The 17,582-nt window shown below is 36.8% G+C and overlaps 1 protein-coding gene across 2 annotated transcripts in view; it reads left to right on the top strand.

The window, feature by feature from the left end:
• PCSK5 (proprotein convertase subtilisin/kexin type 5) overlaps window positions 1-17,582 on the top strand; it is a 240,040-nt gene that overhangs the window by 74,809 nt on the left and 147,649 nt on the right. For both annotated transcript variants that reach the window (XM_040089345.1, XM_040089346.2), the window contains exon 6: window positions 13,850-13,938. In XM_040089345.1, the coding sequence (XP_039945279.1) occupies window positions 13,850-13,938 (89 nt within the window). The remainder of the gene's footprint in view (window positions 1-13,849; window positions 13,939-17,582) is intronic.

Below are 17,582 nucleotides of genomic sequence, written 5' to 3'. Positions count from 1 at the left end.
TGCTGGAGGGACTGGGACTGGTGAGAGACTGAGAGAGAGAGCCGAGCTACATCTGTGGCAAAAACTGTCTCAATTTGCCATCTCACTCCAGAATGAGAGGTTTTATTGTTTCATATTATTCATTCTTTATACTTGTATGCACTTTGTTTGTTAAGTAAAATAGTTTTTTCCACTTTTCTCCAAAGAGGTTTTTTACTGGACTGGTTGGAGGGAGGGGCCACTTGGGTTTGCTTCCCAGAGGGGTCCTATTCAGGGGTTTTCTCCCAAATTTTTCATAAACCAGGACAATCCATTTGGTTGATTCCTCCTTCCTGCAGTAGCAGCTGGACAGGCAAAATTGCATAATAGTGATTTGTATTTTTCATTGAAGGTGGGATGTACAAATGCGCTGTCATTTTCAAGATGATCTAGTTTATTCTGCTTCATTTTATAATCCAGCCTTAAGGGATGGAATGATAAAGAGCAAAAGGAATTGCTATAAAAATAAACAGGTGTCTGGGCATCTCTGCATGCAGCTGTTAAACATCAGGGTATTGGATCTGCTAGCTTTTCACTTTTAATTAGAATGAAGACTTTCTGTTGCTGAGGCTTATTGGTGAGCAAAAAGGAGCAAAAAAAAAGATAGCTGTAGATTACTTTAGTGTGAGCACCAGAGTGTCACTTTCCAAAATTATATTTTGTAAGTTTTATGTTAAGTCTTCTATTAGCTAAGGAGAACAGGCAGATGGGAGAAATATTAGACTAATCTTTCAAGGTTTGTAGTGAAAATGGGTGGGATGATAGTTTCTTTAACTACTATTGTATGTAGGCATACTGCCAAAAGTTTGCTTTGGTTCCTATAAATTGCCAGCAAATTGTGAAGCTTCTAAATGGTACAGACTTATACCACAGTTTCCATTTGCTCAGAGGCAGTCAGCTGTGGATGAAGTCATTCCTGCTATGCAAGGCATCTTGTTTTGGTTTACTGATTTATTCTTTTTCTGTTATTCCACTGCTATTTGTTAACATCTATGTTTATAAAACTGGGCATTATCAGTCACAGGTCCATAACAGAATGCACATGGGATCACTGAAATGGTACTGTGCTTATTGTATAGCCTCAGGAATAAAACAGAAATGTTCATAGTCTTTTTTGGTTTTGACCAAAACAAAAATTACTTCTTGTGTTTTGTAAGAAATTTCTCAGGGATGATATTTCAAAGCTTAAGTTTTACTATGGTGACAGGTACTTTTATAAAACAGAGGTACTTCTAAAAAAACTCCTTTAAATAATACCAGTTGACTTCTTATTAAACTTACATAAGAAAAAGTAAAAGTGAGCTGTTATTTCTGTTTTGGAGATACTGAGTCACTCTTTGGATGTGTCTTCAACATTTTTCAATGATGCATTCCACTACATAAAAAATTTATTTCACTGACCTCCTAAATTGCTTTTTAATGAGTGTAAGATTTTTGAGAGACAACATTTCTTGACATTCAGAAGTTATTAGAAACAGAATATCTTACGTCTAAACTTGGCAATATGGGGTGAACTTTACACCATTTCTCACAAGCAAAGAAGTTAGTGGGTTGGTGAGTTTCAGTCCTGTTTGATCCAACGGACTAGCATTGTTTTGCCATGGCATCCATTTTGATTCATTATTACTTTCCTTTGCCAGTCATATTAATGTAGATGGCCAATAAAATGCTAAAATATTAATTTTCTTCACAGAGTGACCAACTGCTAGTTTATGCTTTCTGCTTATGGTGAAGGCCTGTAGTACATCTAGAGTCATTTAATCATATTGGATGCAAGATACTTGACAGGCAGATGAGCTCCTGTTTCTTCCTGGATAGTCAGCAGAAGAAAATTGAAAAGCTTTATTGTCTGCTATGACACTGTTCAGTGCAGATACCTGAAGAACTAAGCACAGCAAAGACAGAGAGCCTGAAGTCTCTCATTGGTGGCTTGAAAGATCATCTCACAAGGTTCCCACAGCAGCAGTCTGACAGAGAAGAATGGTGACAACTGGGAGTATCTTTCTATGCAGTTTGAGTGCTGCTGTTGCTATTGATTTTAAATTTGCTGTTTTTCGTGCTACAGACAAAACAGAGGCAAAGGTAAACTGTACAGAGAAGCACTGCTGTACTATCTTCTGCTTTCAGTTGAAGTAAGGTATCAGCTCTTAGGTAAAGGCTTTTTTTTCAGGGGGGATCTTGATTTTGTTTCCTCTTTTTCTGTACCCCGACTTTTCAACATGATGTTCTCCAGTCTTTGGAGGCTTAAAAAACAGAATATGAAGTGATGTTGTCAACTGACAGAGCTTGGTCTGTTTGATGCCAGAAAAGCACCTCTGATAGCACAGAAATACTCTTTAAGAGGGAGGTAATTTAGGCTAGAGAATTCACTTAATGTGTATGTGTTTCAGATCAATAGAATTAAATGCTTACACCAAGTTGTTTATTATAGTTGATTCTGGTGACTGAATGTCAGGTGTCTAGTGTATCACTCTATCACTGCAAATTTCATGGACTTCAGTTAGAATTGTTAGGAAACTGCAGATTTTGGATTGTTTTCTCTAACTGATGACATGTCAGTTTGTGAAAACCAGGATCTGAACCAAGTAGTCAGAGATCATTGGTATAGAAGCTGCAGCCAGTGACTGCAATCCTGATTTTTTCTGTTTTGGTTGTATTCTGATTCTAAACTCATTGCTGTTATGACAACATCCTACTGTGCTGCAATTTTAGCAGATGTTAGTAGTGAAGTAAGTTCAGCCTGTTTCAGCTTACAGACTGAGATGCCACTTTTTACAAGGAGCATTGTTAGTGATTCATTGGCTAATCTCCAAGGTACAAACCTGTCGTGGTTTAGAAATGGTATTCCCCGGTTTACTGTTCCCACTAAATACTAAAGATCTTGTGTTGCTCCTTTCATTTCTTCCCACTCTCTTACAGCGGGGCTGGAGAGGAGAATTGGAGACACAGAAGGTAAAGATTGTTGGCTGAGATAGGAACAGTTTATTGGGAACAGCAATGAAATGAGAAGACCAATAGTAATAACAGAGTGCGAGATAGGTGAACAATCCCCACTCAATTGCTCGCCACAGAGCCCAGCACCTGACTCACAGTCTTATAAACCAGCAGTCCCACAAACAACAACCCTCTGAAGAGCACTCCTTTCTCCTTCATTGTTCTAGGTGGTATCAAATAACCTGTGGCCGCATCCTCTCTTGGCTGCTGCAAAAGTTAACCCTCTCCTGACCAGAACCTAGTCATGACCCAACCAAGTGCCATGGGACATAATGGAGCATGGAAAATATCTTCCTGCATGCCATACTAGATCTCGCCAGTAGTTGTTGCTTGCCAGTAGTTAAAGGTTCCAGTGTAAAATTGTAAAAATAAGGAAGATAAATTTTGCAGCTTTCAGAATTGTGCTGTGATGAAGTATAATTTTACAGGTTCATTTGGAGCAATTTTTTCTTCAATATCTGTTTTAACTGTTACTTAGAGTCTTTGAGTGCTGTTATAGAACATGCTTATCCTTCAGATTGCCATACCTCAGGGGCAGTCATCATATATGCTTCATTTCTTCTCTCTCAGCATAGAACTGAAACGTGCGTAGAATCTTTTAGTGGAAAACGTTCTTTTCTTGAAAGGAAATTGTTGTAAAAACATGGAGCACAAATCCTCACTTTATACTGCATTTGATATTGTTTTTCTTTTAATGCAAAACAGGTGTTTAACCTATGGGAAGAGATGAGGTGTACATTAAAACAGAACAGACAACAAACTAACAGTTGATGTTTTGAAGTTCTCATGCTTTGCTGTTTCAGAATAAAATGTCTGTCCATTTGAAGTTTTCTGAAAGTAAGTGGGATCTTAGAATTGCTGGAAGCTGAGGACAATTAGCCAGGCTCAAGGAGGGGCACTCTCTGTTCAGTTAATTCATCTACCCATGATAAGTGACCCTCATCACTAGTGTTTATGATCAGTCCTTGATGACAGCATTTCATATTGACAAGACATTAAAAAATTCATTTGACTACAGGCCTTGATTAAGTAGCCTTTTGATCCAGGTTCCAGCTTCAATAGTGGAAAATCTCATAATGAAAGTTTTGTCAGACTGCCAAAAATTGTCTTTTTGTTAAACTCTTCTAATCTGCTCATTATGTTATCACACTGTGTTACATAGTCCAGTCTGCCAGCCATAAGTGGTATAATTTATAATTTTTGAGAGCCATAGGAAAGACAATTCTTTCAGTAGTAATTGAAAGTGAAAGAAGTGAAACAGAAGAATAAACAAAATGCAAGTTCAGCTAGAATTGCAGTTGAAAGATGAAAATATAGTCTTTTTTTCTATACCCTGGTATCAGTCACTGAACAGTATTGTTTACTGCTTAACCAGTGTTCGAGGAACAGTGCTCTTCTTTTTTATGATGTATAAGACTTTCATGGTTCCAAAATATTTAACCACAACACTTAAGGAAAGCCTTCTTTCTGTTTCTAATTATTGAAGTACCAGACAATGAGCTCACAAATAAAATTAAGTTCTGAAGCATTATGCAACTGCTTCTAGTGTTTTTATGTAAATTACTAATCACAATGAGTCAGATATTCCCTTACAATTCAAAGTCAACAATAGGAGGGACACAGACTTTTCTGAATTCTTTTCTATGGAGAGTTAGATGTGAAAGTTTTTTTCCAATGTTCTTTTTCCCAGAGTAGGTATTTTTTTCTAAGTATATGTCTATATTTTGAGGTTTTGAACTTCACAGGGAAGAATTTGCAGCTACAGTAGGCTAACATTGATGTCGTAAAATGGTAAATCAGTTTAAAGTTGCATGCACATATACAGCTGAATAGAATTTCAGAGCATAAATACATTTTTTCTGTGCTTTCCACTTTTCCAGACATTATAGGTATTGGCAAAAGTTAAAGACTGGATCCATGTTGCATATGTGGTAATTGATTTTGCCAGATGATTTCACAGCTAGTCAGCACAGTCAAAGGTAGTGCAAAATGTGGTCCATTGAGACTTTTCAGCCAACCCAAGTACAGCATTGATTACTCTTCTCATACTTGTGGCATCAAGGCGGACCTCTAATTAAAGTTTGGTAAGGTAATTGTGAATCCAGTTTCAAAAGCTTTTAAATTGAAGAATTTTTCATTCAATACATATCATACTATTTATTAAAGGTTGAACTTTGCAAATTTATGATAGAAACTAATGTCTTAATGGCATTACTAGGGGGTTTTTAGAAGAAATTTTCAGATGTTCCTTTTTTTTTTACAAATGAAAATATGTGGATTTATAAGGTTACTGCTATTGTCAGGTTTATTTTTATAGCCTTGATTTACATTTCTGTTATTCTGTAATTTGTCTTAAAGACATGGTCAGATTATTACCTTAGACACTTTATCAAAGTCAGATTTCTCTCTTGAAGACAAATTATCTTTTTTACCTTTTCCTGAAGGAAAATAATCAAGATAGGGGAATTCAGATGCTGAAGTAAAGGAATGGCTATCACAGGTGTAGATTGCACTCAGGAGTATAAGTTTAACCCGGTTTAAAATTTTCTTGTACTGCTGTGCAGACTCAAAACAATCATCAAATCTCTGGTGTTAGAAAACTGAGGATAGTGTGGCTTGTTTACTTAGCCAAAATGTGTGATGGTGAGGCTGTTGGCTACGTTTGTGAAGGAGTGGCAAAGACAGTGTAGTAAGAAGGTGTGTTCTACTTCTCCTTTCAGCCCAAACGTATGTCCTTGCACTTCTCTTTTTAAGGCCTCAGGAACATCAGGTGAGCAGCTGCTAACTTGTTCTGCACTGAATGAGTGCGTGAGAATTTGACTTCCTATGCTGAAACCCAAGTAAAAGGAAACTTTGCTCCTGCTGAATCGATGACATAAGTTTCATTAAAAAGCAATTATGATACACAGATAAGAGTGCTTGAACTTATTTCAACAATTTCCTCATTCATCTTTGAAATGCATCTTTAAGGAGAAATGGAAGGTCTGTTTAATGCAGAACAGCATCAGATGAAATTTAGGATTAAAAACAGTATATATCTTGCACAGTGCAGTTGAAATTGCACTCAGAATTCAAGATGGGTAGGAAGTGTGTCTCTGAGCTGGAATATGGTGCAGATACAGAGTTACGTAATCTTAATTTCTTTAAAATGTTGTCACAGCAGTCATCCACTATGAAAAATGGAGTATGCAGACTAGGTGAAGATCCATCCGTGACCTGTGTGCACATCACTGTACTGTTCCTCATTTTTGTGTTGTGACTTCAGGATCCTTGCATCTGTCAGTATCTTCCTTGCGTGAAAGAAAATTCTCTGTAAGAGGTCTCTACTAAACTGTTATTGGGGTCTCCAAAGGCTTCCAGGACTTCTTTTCCTGACAAGGAGATCTTAGCATGAAACTCCAGATTTGCATTCTCGTATTCGTAAGATATTTTTCATTTCTGCTTAGGTGTGATTTCAATAGAAATGATTAAAAATATTTTTGAGAAGTTTTTGTTTCCTATTTCATTGGGGCTTTCATTACACAAAAGTGTGGGGATTTTAAGTAAAAAGAGGTTGCTCAAGCACCTGAGATATCTTCAGATGATACAGATTGGTGTCAGCGTGGGTGAAAAACATGAATCAGAATATGCAGTGACTGATAATATACTATCATACAAATCTTGTGAAACAGAAATATAGAAGGGAAGATAGGATGTATAAGTACAGACTGTATCTGTAACAGAGCAGGCCCATGGCCATGAATTTAAGATGATCAGTTCTTAATAAAGGAGTCTAGGAAGGCTGGACACAGATGGAAATCTTAAAGACAGAGGATCAGACCTTCCTTATTTGCCGAAAGGCGAGCTGTTAGGGAAGAAAATTGGCCTGGTGTAACAGGGAGATTTTGCAGGAATTCAAATTAAAAAATAGGGTTTATGGAAGAAGGGGCAGGCGACTCAGGAGGAATATAGTGATGTTAGGTCATGTAGAAAGATAATTAAAAAGATGAAATCTCAGCTAGAGCTCAATCGGTCTACTGCTGTAAAAGATAATTGAAAATGTTATTAAAACATTAAAAACAGAAGGAAGACCAAGGAAAATCTACATTTTTTATGGATCTGGCAATAAATATCACCAGTGATGAGGCAGAGGTTGAAATACTTAATGCCTTCTTTGGCTCAGTCTTTAACAGCAAAGTATTCAAACATGGAGCTGTTGCAGAGTTGCTTATCCCACAGTTGCTGTGCTGGTGTATTTGTCTTTGTAAAGCATCACATAACTGGCAGGGCAATGGAGGTGGGAAAAAAAATGAAGTAGAAAACCAACTTTACTCCTTTGGTTCCTTTAATTCATATAATTTGGGGTATTATATGTAGCAACAGCAGATAACATTTGTTAGAGGAATTTGTGGCATCTACAGATATATAGGACACTTCAAATACATAGGAAACTCTATCTCTAAAGTAGATCAAGGACCCCTGAAACCCTTAGAAATCAACTTGGCAGCTGTAAGAACAAAGAGATGAAAGTCTTAAACCAAATAAATTACATCACTTGATTTCCTCATGCTCACTTAAGTTGCAGTATCAATTCTAATTCACAAGGCAAACCTCTACCATAGGCAAGCAGTAATGTGAAAGAAAACATTCTTGCTTCTCATCAAAATATTCCTGCCTCTCACTGCTTAAATGAAGTTAGTTACCTTGTGCAGGATTGCTAAGAAACTGCAGTCCAAAGTTTTACTCCTGGCTTTGTTATACTCCTGGCCTGGGGTGTTATATAGTGATTTGCTTACGGAACAAAGAAAAGTTGTACAACTTAAAATTTGTTTCTGAAAGTTGAAATTAAGATGTGGCTATTCTAGTAGACATGTGTGGTTCAAGTTCTTAATACCTCTTGGTACCTCTTCAGTAGAATCCAATAAGTATTCCTTTTTTAAGACTTTAGATATTATAGTAAAAGTGATGAAATGCATGCAAATGCAAAATCAAATTTGCCTGGTTTAGTTTATCACTAATTTCCAAATACAAGAGTGTTCACTGTTCACTACAGGTCATACATTTGGAATTTTCAGCAGCAACTTTCTAGCAAGCTTCATTCATTGTGTCCAAGACTATGTTTTCTATAGATATCTTGGGTAAATAAGGGTGGACTTTCCTTGGAATAGCAAATATATGGCATAGCCAAAATTATAATTATGTCATGTTCCAGTTCATAGTCTAAAGCTTTCAAAGACTATTGAAAATTGTAATAGATCATTGACTTTGAATAGTGGTATATTCAGAAACACTCATAACAGTTCATTAGCGAAAGAAGAAATAAACCAGAAGATTAAATTAATAGGAACCATTTATAAAGCATACCAAGAGTTTCTGATTTGTGTAAAGTAACATTGGGAGTGACACTAGTTTTGTTTGTAATCTGAAGCCTTGTTCCCAAATTAGGATTAATTTTAGACTCAAAAGACATTAACAAAACCTTAAATTTTATTAATTATCCATATTTTTAATGCAAAAAATTACTGTGAGCCATCATTTTCCAGATCTCATCCCAAATATACTTATGTCAGGTAAAAAGATTTCATTTTTGAGATGAACAAAGGTAAATTAAAGTGAAGTAAAATACTGTTAAAATAATATAAGGAGCTGTCTGCAAAGATTTTTTGCTCATTTAAATATGCTTGCTTTTGTATCTTTCCACTTAAATGAGAGTTTGTGTCAAGGCTTACAAGAAAAAGATATAGGGGCAGCCGTATACCCACCTTTATTCCTTCTCCCCAAGGAAGCAAGGTATTTCTGTTTTGTGGGAGTACTGTGGATCTCCGCCAGAGATATGTGAAGTCCTGAATGACACAATTTAGGTTACTCTACTGCTGTCATCTTCTGGCAATATTAGTATGTGAGAGAGGACCATTATCCCAAACAAGGAGGAGATGTACTGGGAAAGTGGTTTATTCTGTTTGTTATTTTTAGTACTTGCCTTGGGAAAGTTTCAAGGATACTTTCATCCAGCAAGAGTACAGTGTTAACCCTGCTATTACTCAAAGTTAAGCAAGTAATGTTATTAGGATACTGCAAAACCTTCAGTTCTGGGATTGTGTTTTAGTCACTGAGACTTTTGCAGACAGGAAGAGAGAATTTAATTTTTGTGTTGAATCAGTGTAAAGAATTAGCTAAATAAACTATTTTTTTAAGTACTTCCATTCTTCTTCTTGTATAAAAACACATTTCTGATTTTGTTGTTTTTCCCTCATTAAGATACATAATCTAGTTGTCACCCTTACTATTTTGCTAGCCAGGATTTGAACTTGGGTTTGTCCTGGGTTTGGTTTGGGTGTGGTTTTTTTGTTTGGTTTGGTTTGGTTTGTTTTTTTGGTTTTCTTTTGTTTTGTTTTTTGGGTTTTTTTTGTTGTGTTGTTGTTGTTGTTGTGGGTTTTGTTTGTTTGGTTGGTTGGTTGGTTGGTTGGGGTTTTTTTGTATGTCCTGTCCTCTTCTTTTTTTTTTTTTTTTTTTTTTTTAATTTCTTGAATCTCAAAGAATGAGAAAAGGTATTTGGTTCTTCCCAAGTGTTTGTGCTACAGGATCACAGGATTAACTAGGTTGAAAAAGACCACTGAGTTCAGAGTCCAACCTATGGTCCATCACCACCCTGTCAGCTAGACTGTGGCACTGAGTGCCGTATCCAGTCTTTTCTTCAACATCTCCAAGGACAGTGACTCCACCACCTCCTTCCCATTCCAATGTCCCATCGCTCGTTCTGTGAAGAAATTATTCCTAATGTCCAGCCTAAACCCTTCCTGCTGCAGTTTAAGACTGTGTTGTCTTGTCCTTTTGCTGTTGCCTGGGGGAAGATGCTGGCCCGCTGGCTACACCCTCCCTTCAGGGAGTTGTAGAGAGTGATAAAGTGTTGCCTGAGCCTCCTTTTCTCCTCTATTCTTTAGGCTGCGCAAAAAGAGATTGCCAGAATTGCTTATAACCTCTTTGTTGTAGGATTTTCTACCCTTTCCACAGCCTCTCAAGCAACCTGCATTTGGTTGTAAAAAGAACTTTATGCATATGTGGCAGGGGAGTCTTGAAGTCTAAGCAGCCTCATGTGCTTCAGTTTCAAAACTAGACAAAGTAATGCTTTTCATTAGGTATGTCTAGGTTGTCATATACTCTTCCAAGGTAATACTAGCCTTGATGTTGAACAGGTTTAATTCCAGAGCACTTGAACTAATCTGTAGAGGTTTTACTTGCAATTTGCTTTAGTGACTTAAGAGCGAGAATTGGATTGCCCACTTTAAGAAAGTTAGTGTACAGTTGGTATGAAAGGCAGTAGGAGAAAAAAAGATCAGCTGAAAGTTTTACTGTTTTCTGGTGGTTGAACTGTTTTATTTCTTCTCACCAATTTTTTTTTTCCTTACAGAATACAGGCTGAAATTTTTTTTTCCCTTGGATTAAAGTAATTAAGACATCCATTAAAAAATTATTTTTATTACATTTAACTATATACTTGGCTAAATATATTATTTGCTAATTTTGTTTGATACTTTTTATTCTACATCTTATTTCATTTTCTCCATCAGACCATCTATTCATTGTTTGTTTTGAAAATAAAGAAAAAAGGCATATTTGTTTTATATGTTCAGTTAATTTGCCCACTCACAAAAGCTAAACTGTAAAATTCTAATTATATTGTAGAGGCATATTCCTTTCCTAGGCTTGTATCAGAACTTCACACTTGTTACAAATTAACTGCTAATAGCTAACAAATGCTAAGAGAGTGGCAAGTCAGCATTGCTGTTATCCGTGTTGTTAAGTTTAAAATTTGCGTGTCTGACATGTGAAATGTTCCATGTGTTTGTTTTAATGCTGTCATCTCTGATTTTGTGAGAAATAAATGAGATATTTTCAATAACAACTTCCCATAATCATGCAAAAATTCATTAGCCCTGGGGACGTTGACTGGACATCTTCCAGTCCTGTGCTGTAACCACATTACAGCGCAGTGATGCTTGGAAACACTATCCTGCCTGTGATGACACCCAGGTCTTTGACATTTTTCTTGATATCTCACATTGAAAATTTGTGTAACTTGTTTTTCATATTTACTCTGTCATCTTTCTTCACTGTTCATATCCAAATATCTCTCCTTTGGAAAGTAGCTTTATTATTGCTGTTTTTCAGACGTATCAGATTATGTTTTAAAGGCAAACGATTGAGATTTTACTTGCCCATGCTTTTAATGTGTGACAGTTCCTTTTTATGTCCCTATTCAGATGTTCCTAGAACAGCATCCCAACCTAGTGTCAATTTAGAAAGTGTTTCCCATCCTCCACATTATTAGAGAACATTTATATATGAACAGCTCTAAAATAATTTTTTCAGCCCTATATAATACATTCATCTAGAATTCAATAAAGTGCATTTCTGATGATTGCTGTTAAAATATATATTTTTTTTCTCCAGCTGTTATTACATTGTAACCCTTCAGATACCACATTTCCTGATTGAGGATCATATTTCAGTTTAAGAGACAACTTTGAAAATATTTAAAAGTTTAACTGAAGAAGAGTTCACAAAAAATAAATTCCAACTCAATTACTTTCCTACAAATACCAATAGCTACCCAAATTTCCATTCTTCCCTGCCCCCCTCCCCCCCCCCCCCCCCCCCACATTGGATTGAAAATTGTTATAACATTTGAAGTTCCTTTATTCCTATAATTTTCAATCTCCACCAACCACATAGTTTAGTTCATGTTGCAGGTTGCATCCCTGGGATTCTGCTGTTATTTATAGTAATGACTAAGTTGGATTTTTATTTTTTATTACTAATGCATTGTCCTTAAGCATAGGAAGTTTCCCCCTCTGAGAAAAAGGGCATTCCAAGAGGTGTGAGCAGAACTGACACTGCACACATTATGTGGCCCTGGGGTAACCAGCACGTTTGATGATACAGTGGAAATCTAATCTTTTTGACAGGGTCTGTTGGATGTAGTTACCAAAGTTGCAGCTATCCCTATTCTCCATTTGGAGCCAAGGAGAAATTCAAGCTGTTTGTTCCATTTTTCTTCAGACAGCCTCCCTCCTCCGGGTGTGGCTTCTATCCACTCACTTTCTCAACTGAAAGACCTTCCTCCCATCATTTCTTCCCAATCTTGGTACCCATGAGGGATTTCTTGGCAATGCAGTCTCCATCTGGGAAGCTGCAGTTTAGCCACATGCCTTTCACCAGGCAGGGAATGATTTATTAATAAATTATATGCAATAAGCTGATGTCTGCAGGTATTTCTACATTTCTAGAGCATAGTCACATGCGCTTTTTTGAGTGATAACACCTCAAAACTTGCACGTGACACCTAACAAAAGCATAATGAAAGGAAGGGATGTTTGGGTATAAGGTCTTGTGAAACTTTTTAAGACAGGTCTTTTCATTTAAATACTAAGACATTTTTAAAAGACATTACTTCAAACGTAGAACTAGAAAACTGTTTGAAAGTACTTGAAAGTAAGGGTATTTTAAAGACTTGTTTTCATCTGTGATTTTTTAATTATTTACTTCAGGCTTCTCAAAATAATTCCATAAATGATAAGACAATTTATTTGCCAATTAAAGTCAAATAGGCTTTTTTCAAATGAAGAAGAATTAGGCTTTAAAATTAGTCTTCATGTGAAAAATAAACTTCAAATGTAGTGAAGCTCTTGAAGAATTCTCTGGTCAAATTTGACAACCAAATAATGAATTATGACAGATCAACAGGAAATCAGTTGTGAAATCTTGATCCAGCTTTAGAATTAATCAAGTTTCCGGCTTGTCAGTTTGATTTTGTGAATAAAGATTACACTCTTCTCATACGTTAAGTATATCTTACTTGTCAAATAAACTGAATTATATTCTTTGACATTTTAGCAGTTTAGTGCTGATTGTTTATATTGCTTATTTTTTTTTGTTTCTTTTTTTTTTCTTAGTCCTATTTGTTGTTATTTTTATTTTACATTAATCCATTCCAAACAAGTCTTCTTAATATCTCCCATCTAAGTGTCTTAAAAGGGTAAGGGGGGAAAATTACTCTAATACTAATGAAATATGGCATGACTCTACCCAAAACAAGCTGTACCAAGGAAAAACAGCAGTGATTCTTGTCTGCAATATGAGCATCAACTTTAATTAAAAAGCACCTATATTCTCCAGATGTGTGTGCAAGCAAGTCTGTCAACCACCACCAGAAGACTGTCGGTGTACACAAGTGATCTCAGCTAGCCTCCTCTGAAGTGTTTGCTATATAGTTTTCTATTTCTCCCTTTGACTTAAACTTTTTTCTTTTTGGCTTCCCAAGCCTTATATTTTCTTTCTGTCTGTGTATTACCTACTCCCCATCTCTTTTGCTGTCTGGTCTGAAGCTCTCTATCACCCCCTTATAACATCTCTCTAAAATCTCTGCTTGCTCCATCTTGCTTGTGTCACATTTCTGCAGTGGAGTTGCTTAACTGCACAAGGATGAGGGCATGACTTAGTAGTAGGAAACACCCTGTGAAACCCATGTTAAAGGCAAAACCCACAAAACATAGGGGCAGCTCTCCTACCATGGGGACAATATGGATGGCCATTGTCACTTTTTAGAGCACATAGATCAGGGCATGTCTTTATTACAAACTGTGAGTGCTTCCAGTAGGCACACAGAGTTTGAAGTGATTGTGGTAATGTTAAAACATGTTCAGAGAAATATTGTAATATGGGTATACATTACTGTGAGGGGTTAAATAGTGCAAGACATGGTGGATAGCTGTTCATTTAGCACCTGAGGATAAGCAAAATCGAAGCCTTTAATCCCAATGGTTTGTGCTTACTTGGAAAAATGTTTGTCTGACTGCAGGCATGGAACCCGTTGTGCTGGAGAAGTGGCAGCCACGGCAAACAACTCACACTGCACAGTAGGAATCGCCTTTAATGCCAAGATTGGAGGTATGTGAAGCAATCTCCCACAGAAAAAAAAATATAACTAAAGAGCTATTTGTGCTAAATGGTGCATTCAGACCTCTCTCAACAAGAGAAGGAGATTTGTATGAACAAGCCTCACTGTATTAGCTAGCAAAGCTTAGTTGTAGAGTGGTTGTTCAACATCAATACTGAAGGAGTTTGTCTGTGTTGGCCCTTCGATGGTGCTCTCTGGAACACACATTACACATCAAAAAATAGATGCGTATTTATTGTACTGTATCCCAGTACACATCAAAAAATAGAAGGTCAAACTTTTGATGAAAACATGACCCCGGAATTAGGACATTGGGGTTTTCTTACAGATTCAGAGCTCTTAAGTGATGAACTTTGATAAACCGTAAGTGAAAGTATACACATCAGTAATATTGCCTTGCATATTGATCCCAAATGAATCACTCTCAAAACATAATGCATTTTTTGGTTGTTTGTCTGTAGTTGGTGAGAAACTTCTTTTGATCTTTATGAGTGATAAGATTATTACCAAAAATCAATGTTTCATCACGTATTTTTGTTCATTGAGCTAAGAGGTTTCAAGTGTTTTCTGTGAATTCTTAGTCATTGGCTGTTCAATTAATTTCTTTAGCTTAGTTTGTGGCAATGATTATGAAGATGCCATCTGCATGTCTCCTGGGATGTAGCCTAGCTGTGACAGATTGTGATACTTCTAGTGAATTTTATTCTGAGCTTTCAGTGAAGCTATGGGATTGGTATATTGGCTTTCATCTGGAAGACTGAGTTTGTAGCTCAAACTCATTAACTGTTGCCTTTTGAAATAGAGCCTGAAGTAAAGCCCATCTGTGAAAACAGAAACTTGTTTACCTATTTGTACACCAGAGGACAGTTTGAAAACATGAGCAGGCAAAATTGAGACCGTTATTAAAAGTACTACATCTATTCTCTGCTGGATCAGTACAAGTTTGATCTGTATCAAATGTGAGCACAGATGCATTTAAATTATCCAAAGCATGCAGCATCATCCTCATGCCAGATTTCTGTTTTCCTGCTGGATAAACAAAATTAGGGTAGGTAATACTAGATCCAGGATAAGATTACAGTGATGCAGGGAAAAAAAAAAAAAGTTCTCTCAGGTAAAGAGCCTTCCTGTGCAAAGCTATCATGTTGGAGTGGTTTAAAAAAATCAGAACTGGTCAAGTAAGGGGGTTTGTGACGGATGAGCAGTTTGTCTCGTGTGAACATGGCATTTAACCATGTACCAGCAGTTACACTGAGATCTGTTGAGTTGTCATACTAGAGTCAGAAGAGAGTTAGTGCACTGGTGGAAATAACAGATGCCTTCTGGCGACGGCAGAAGTGGAATAGTTACACAACCTGCAACAGCTTTGGTATGGCTTTGAAAAGTTCTCCAGAAGTAACAGTGGCTTCTTAATAGTGTATTAATTATAAAGCATTAAGAATGTGCAATAATAAATACCCTCCAGTCATATTAGCTGACTCACAGTCTTTTCTAAATATGGAAAAGATGGACACAGTATGCAGGTAATAAAACGTAAAGACAAAATACATGTGCCTTTTTAGTATTTATTCTTAAAAGAAAGCTAGAAATTAGTAACAGTGTAGAAACCTCAGATGAGGTGCCACCTTTTAAAAGGATCAGCATTTGGAAATAAGACTTCAGGAAGCTCATCAAATAATCTGCAGAAAATTAGAGTTAAAAGAAAGTTCCAGGGAGGGTAGGTTAAGCTTCCTCTTCCACTAGGTGAATATGTTTAAGAGCTTTTCTGCTGCTGTCCTCTACTTGACCTCTACTCTGTCTCTTTCCATTCCATCAGAACAGGCATAAGCTACACATGTGAATGTTGAGTTCCCTCTCTACAGGACAGATAGAGTATAAAATTTTTGAATCATATCATTCTGAACTAGTATTCAGCTCACTTGTTTCCCAGTGATTTAAAGTCCCTCCTGGGATATTCTTGGAGGAAAAACTAGAGTTGAGGTAAAGCAATTACATTCTCCTTATATATAAGAGCACCTGCTGACAATGATGTTGGATTTGCTCCACGAAGATAAGTATCTTTTACTTCCAACAGGAAGGCATTTCTGGAAACATAAGGGATACTAAGGATATCACGCAGAAGAAAAAAAAAAAAAAAAAAGCTGTCCCATCAATATTCCATAAAATACTGGCAGTTAAACAAATCCACTTAATGATCTTTCTGATGGGAAGTTAATAAGATATCCATTAATAATGCTAATTTTCTTCTAAATGTGTTTGTATTCCTAGTCTCTTTTCCAAACATTTAAGAACCTCTGTTGATCAAGTTTCTTAGAAAGTCTGAACCTTCTTTTAAAATGGTGTAAGTGGACATATAACCTGTAGAAAAGGAAATTTTAGTCAAATTGCACCCTGGGTCTTCAGGTCTTTTACAGGTTATGGGAAGTTTCCTATGAAAAAATATGCAAATTTCTGTGTAGCTAAACCACAGGTCCTTCTCACTGAAAGACAAACCAGCGCACCAAAGGGCTGATGGTTTGGGGTTTTTTTTTAAGGTTTAAACAATGCAATAATCACACAGAACAAATTACCACGTACAGAGCTTGTCACACTTTTTATAGGAAAGGTTGGTTAACCTGTTGTTATTATTGCAAACTGATTGTGGAAGCTGTAAAACATCTATGGGGATTTTGGTGCTTGGTTGGGCTCAAGTCCTGATGGGAACAGTTACACTGAATTATGGCACAACAGATGTATATTGTCTTCTGTTGACGAGGATTAGTTCGGCTGTTTCATTAAGTTTAGGTCAGATGTTGAATAAAAGCAAGCCTTTTAAAAGAAAACTTCCTTTAAACTTTTAAAAGAAAACTTCCTTTCAGCTCAGTTTTGCATGTTTCCTGTGATTCATTGAAAATTTGTTCTGAGTAAAAAGCCACTTACATTTTGCAATTACTGTAAATGTTAGAAAAAGTTTATAGGGCTCTGAAGTCTTGGAATGGTCTGCAAACACAGTTTGCTAATTGCCTTTTGGATAGCTTTTGTTGTTCTATCACCACATGCCAAATGCAGTTTGAAGGATCAAATGTGATCAGCAGACATTAACCACTGCAGACATTGGGGGCAGGGATAGGAAGACAGGAAGGAAGGAAAGAGCATTATTTTTGTTGCAAATATGCAACGAGATGTCTGTTGTTCAAAGTCATCTTGCACAGGATTACAGAGTCATTTAGGCTGGACAAGACCAAGGTCATCAAGTCCAACCTTCAACTAATCACCACCTTGTAAACTAGACCACAGCACTAAGTGCCGTGTCCAGTTGTTTCTTGAATGTCTCCGAGGATGACTATTCCACTACTTTCCTTGACCAATCTGCTCCACTGCTTAAACAACTCCTTCAGTGAATAAATTCTTACTGATGTCCACCCTGAACATCCCCTGGTGTAGTTTGAGACTATGTCCTCTCATCCTGTTGCTGGTTGCCTTGGAGAAGAAGCCAAATGACACCTTACTATGACCTCCTTTCACACAATATTAGAGAGCAGTAAGGTCTCCCCTGAGCCTCCTTTTCTCCAGGGTAAATACCCCCACCCTCAGCAGCTCCTCACAGGACTTAACCCACTAGACCCTTCATTGGCTCTGTTGCCCTTTTCTGGAC

This window comes from Hirundo rustica, chromosome Z (assembly GCF_015227805.2).
Source record: "Hirundo rustica isolate bHirRus1 chromosome Z, bHirRus1.pri.v3, whole genome shotgun sequence".
Taxonomy (NCBI): domain Eukaryota; kingdom Metazoa; phylum Chordata; class Aves; order Passeriformes; family Hirundinidae; genus Hirundo; species Hirundo rustica.
This window is presented reverse-complemented; position numbering and strand designations above follow the sequence as displayed.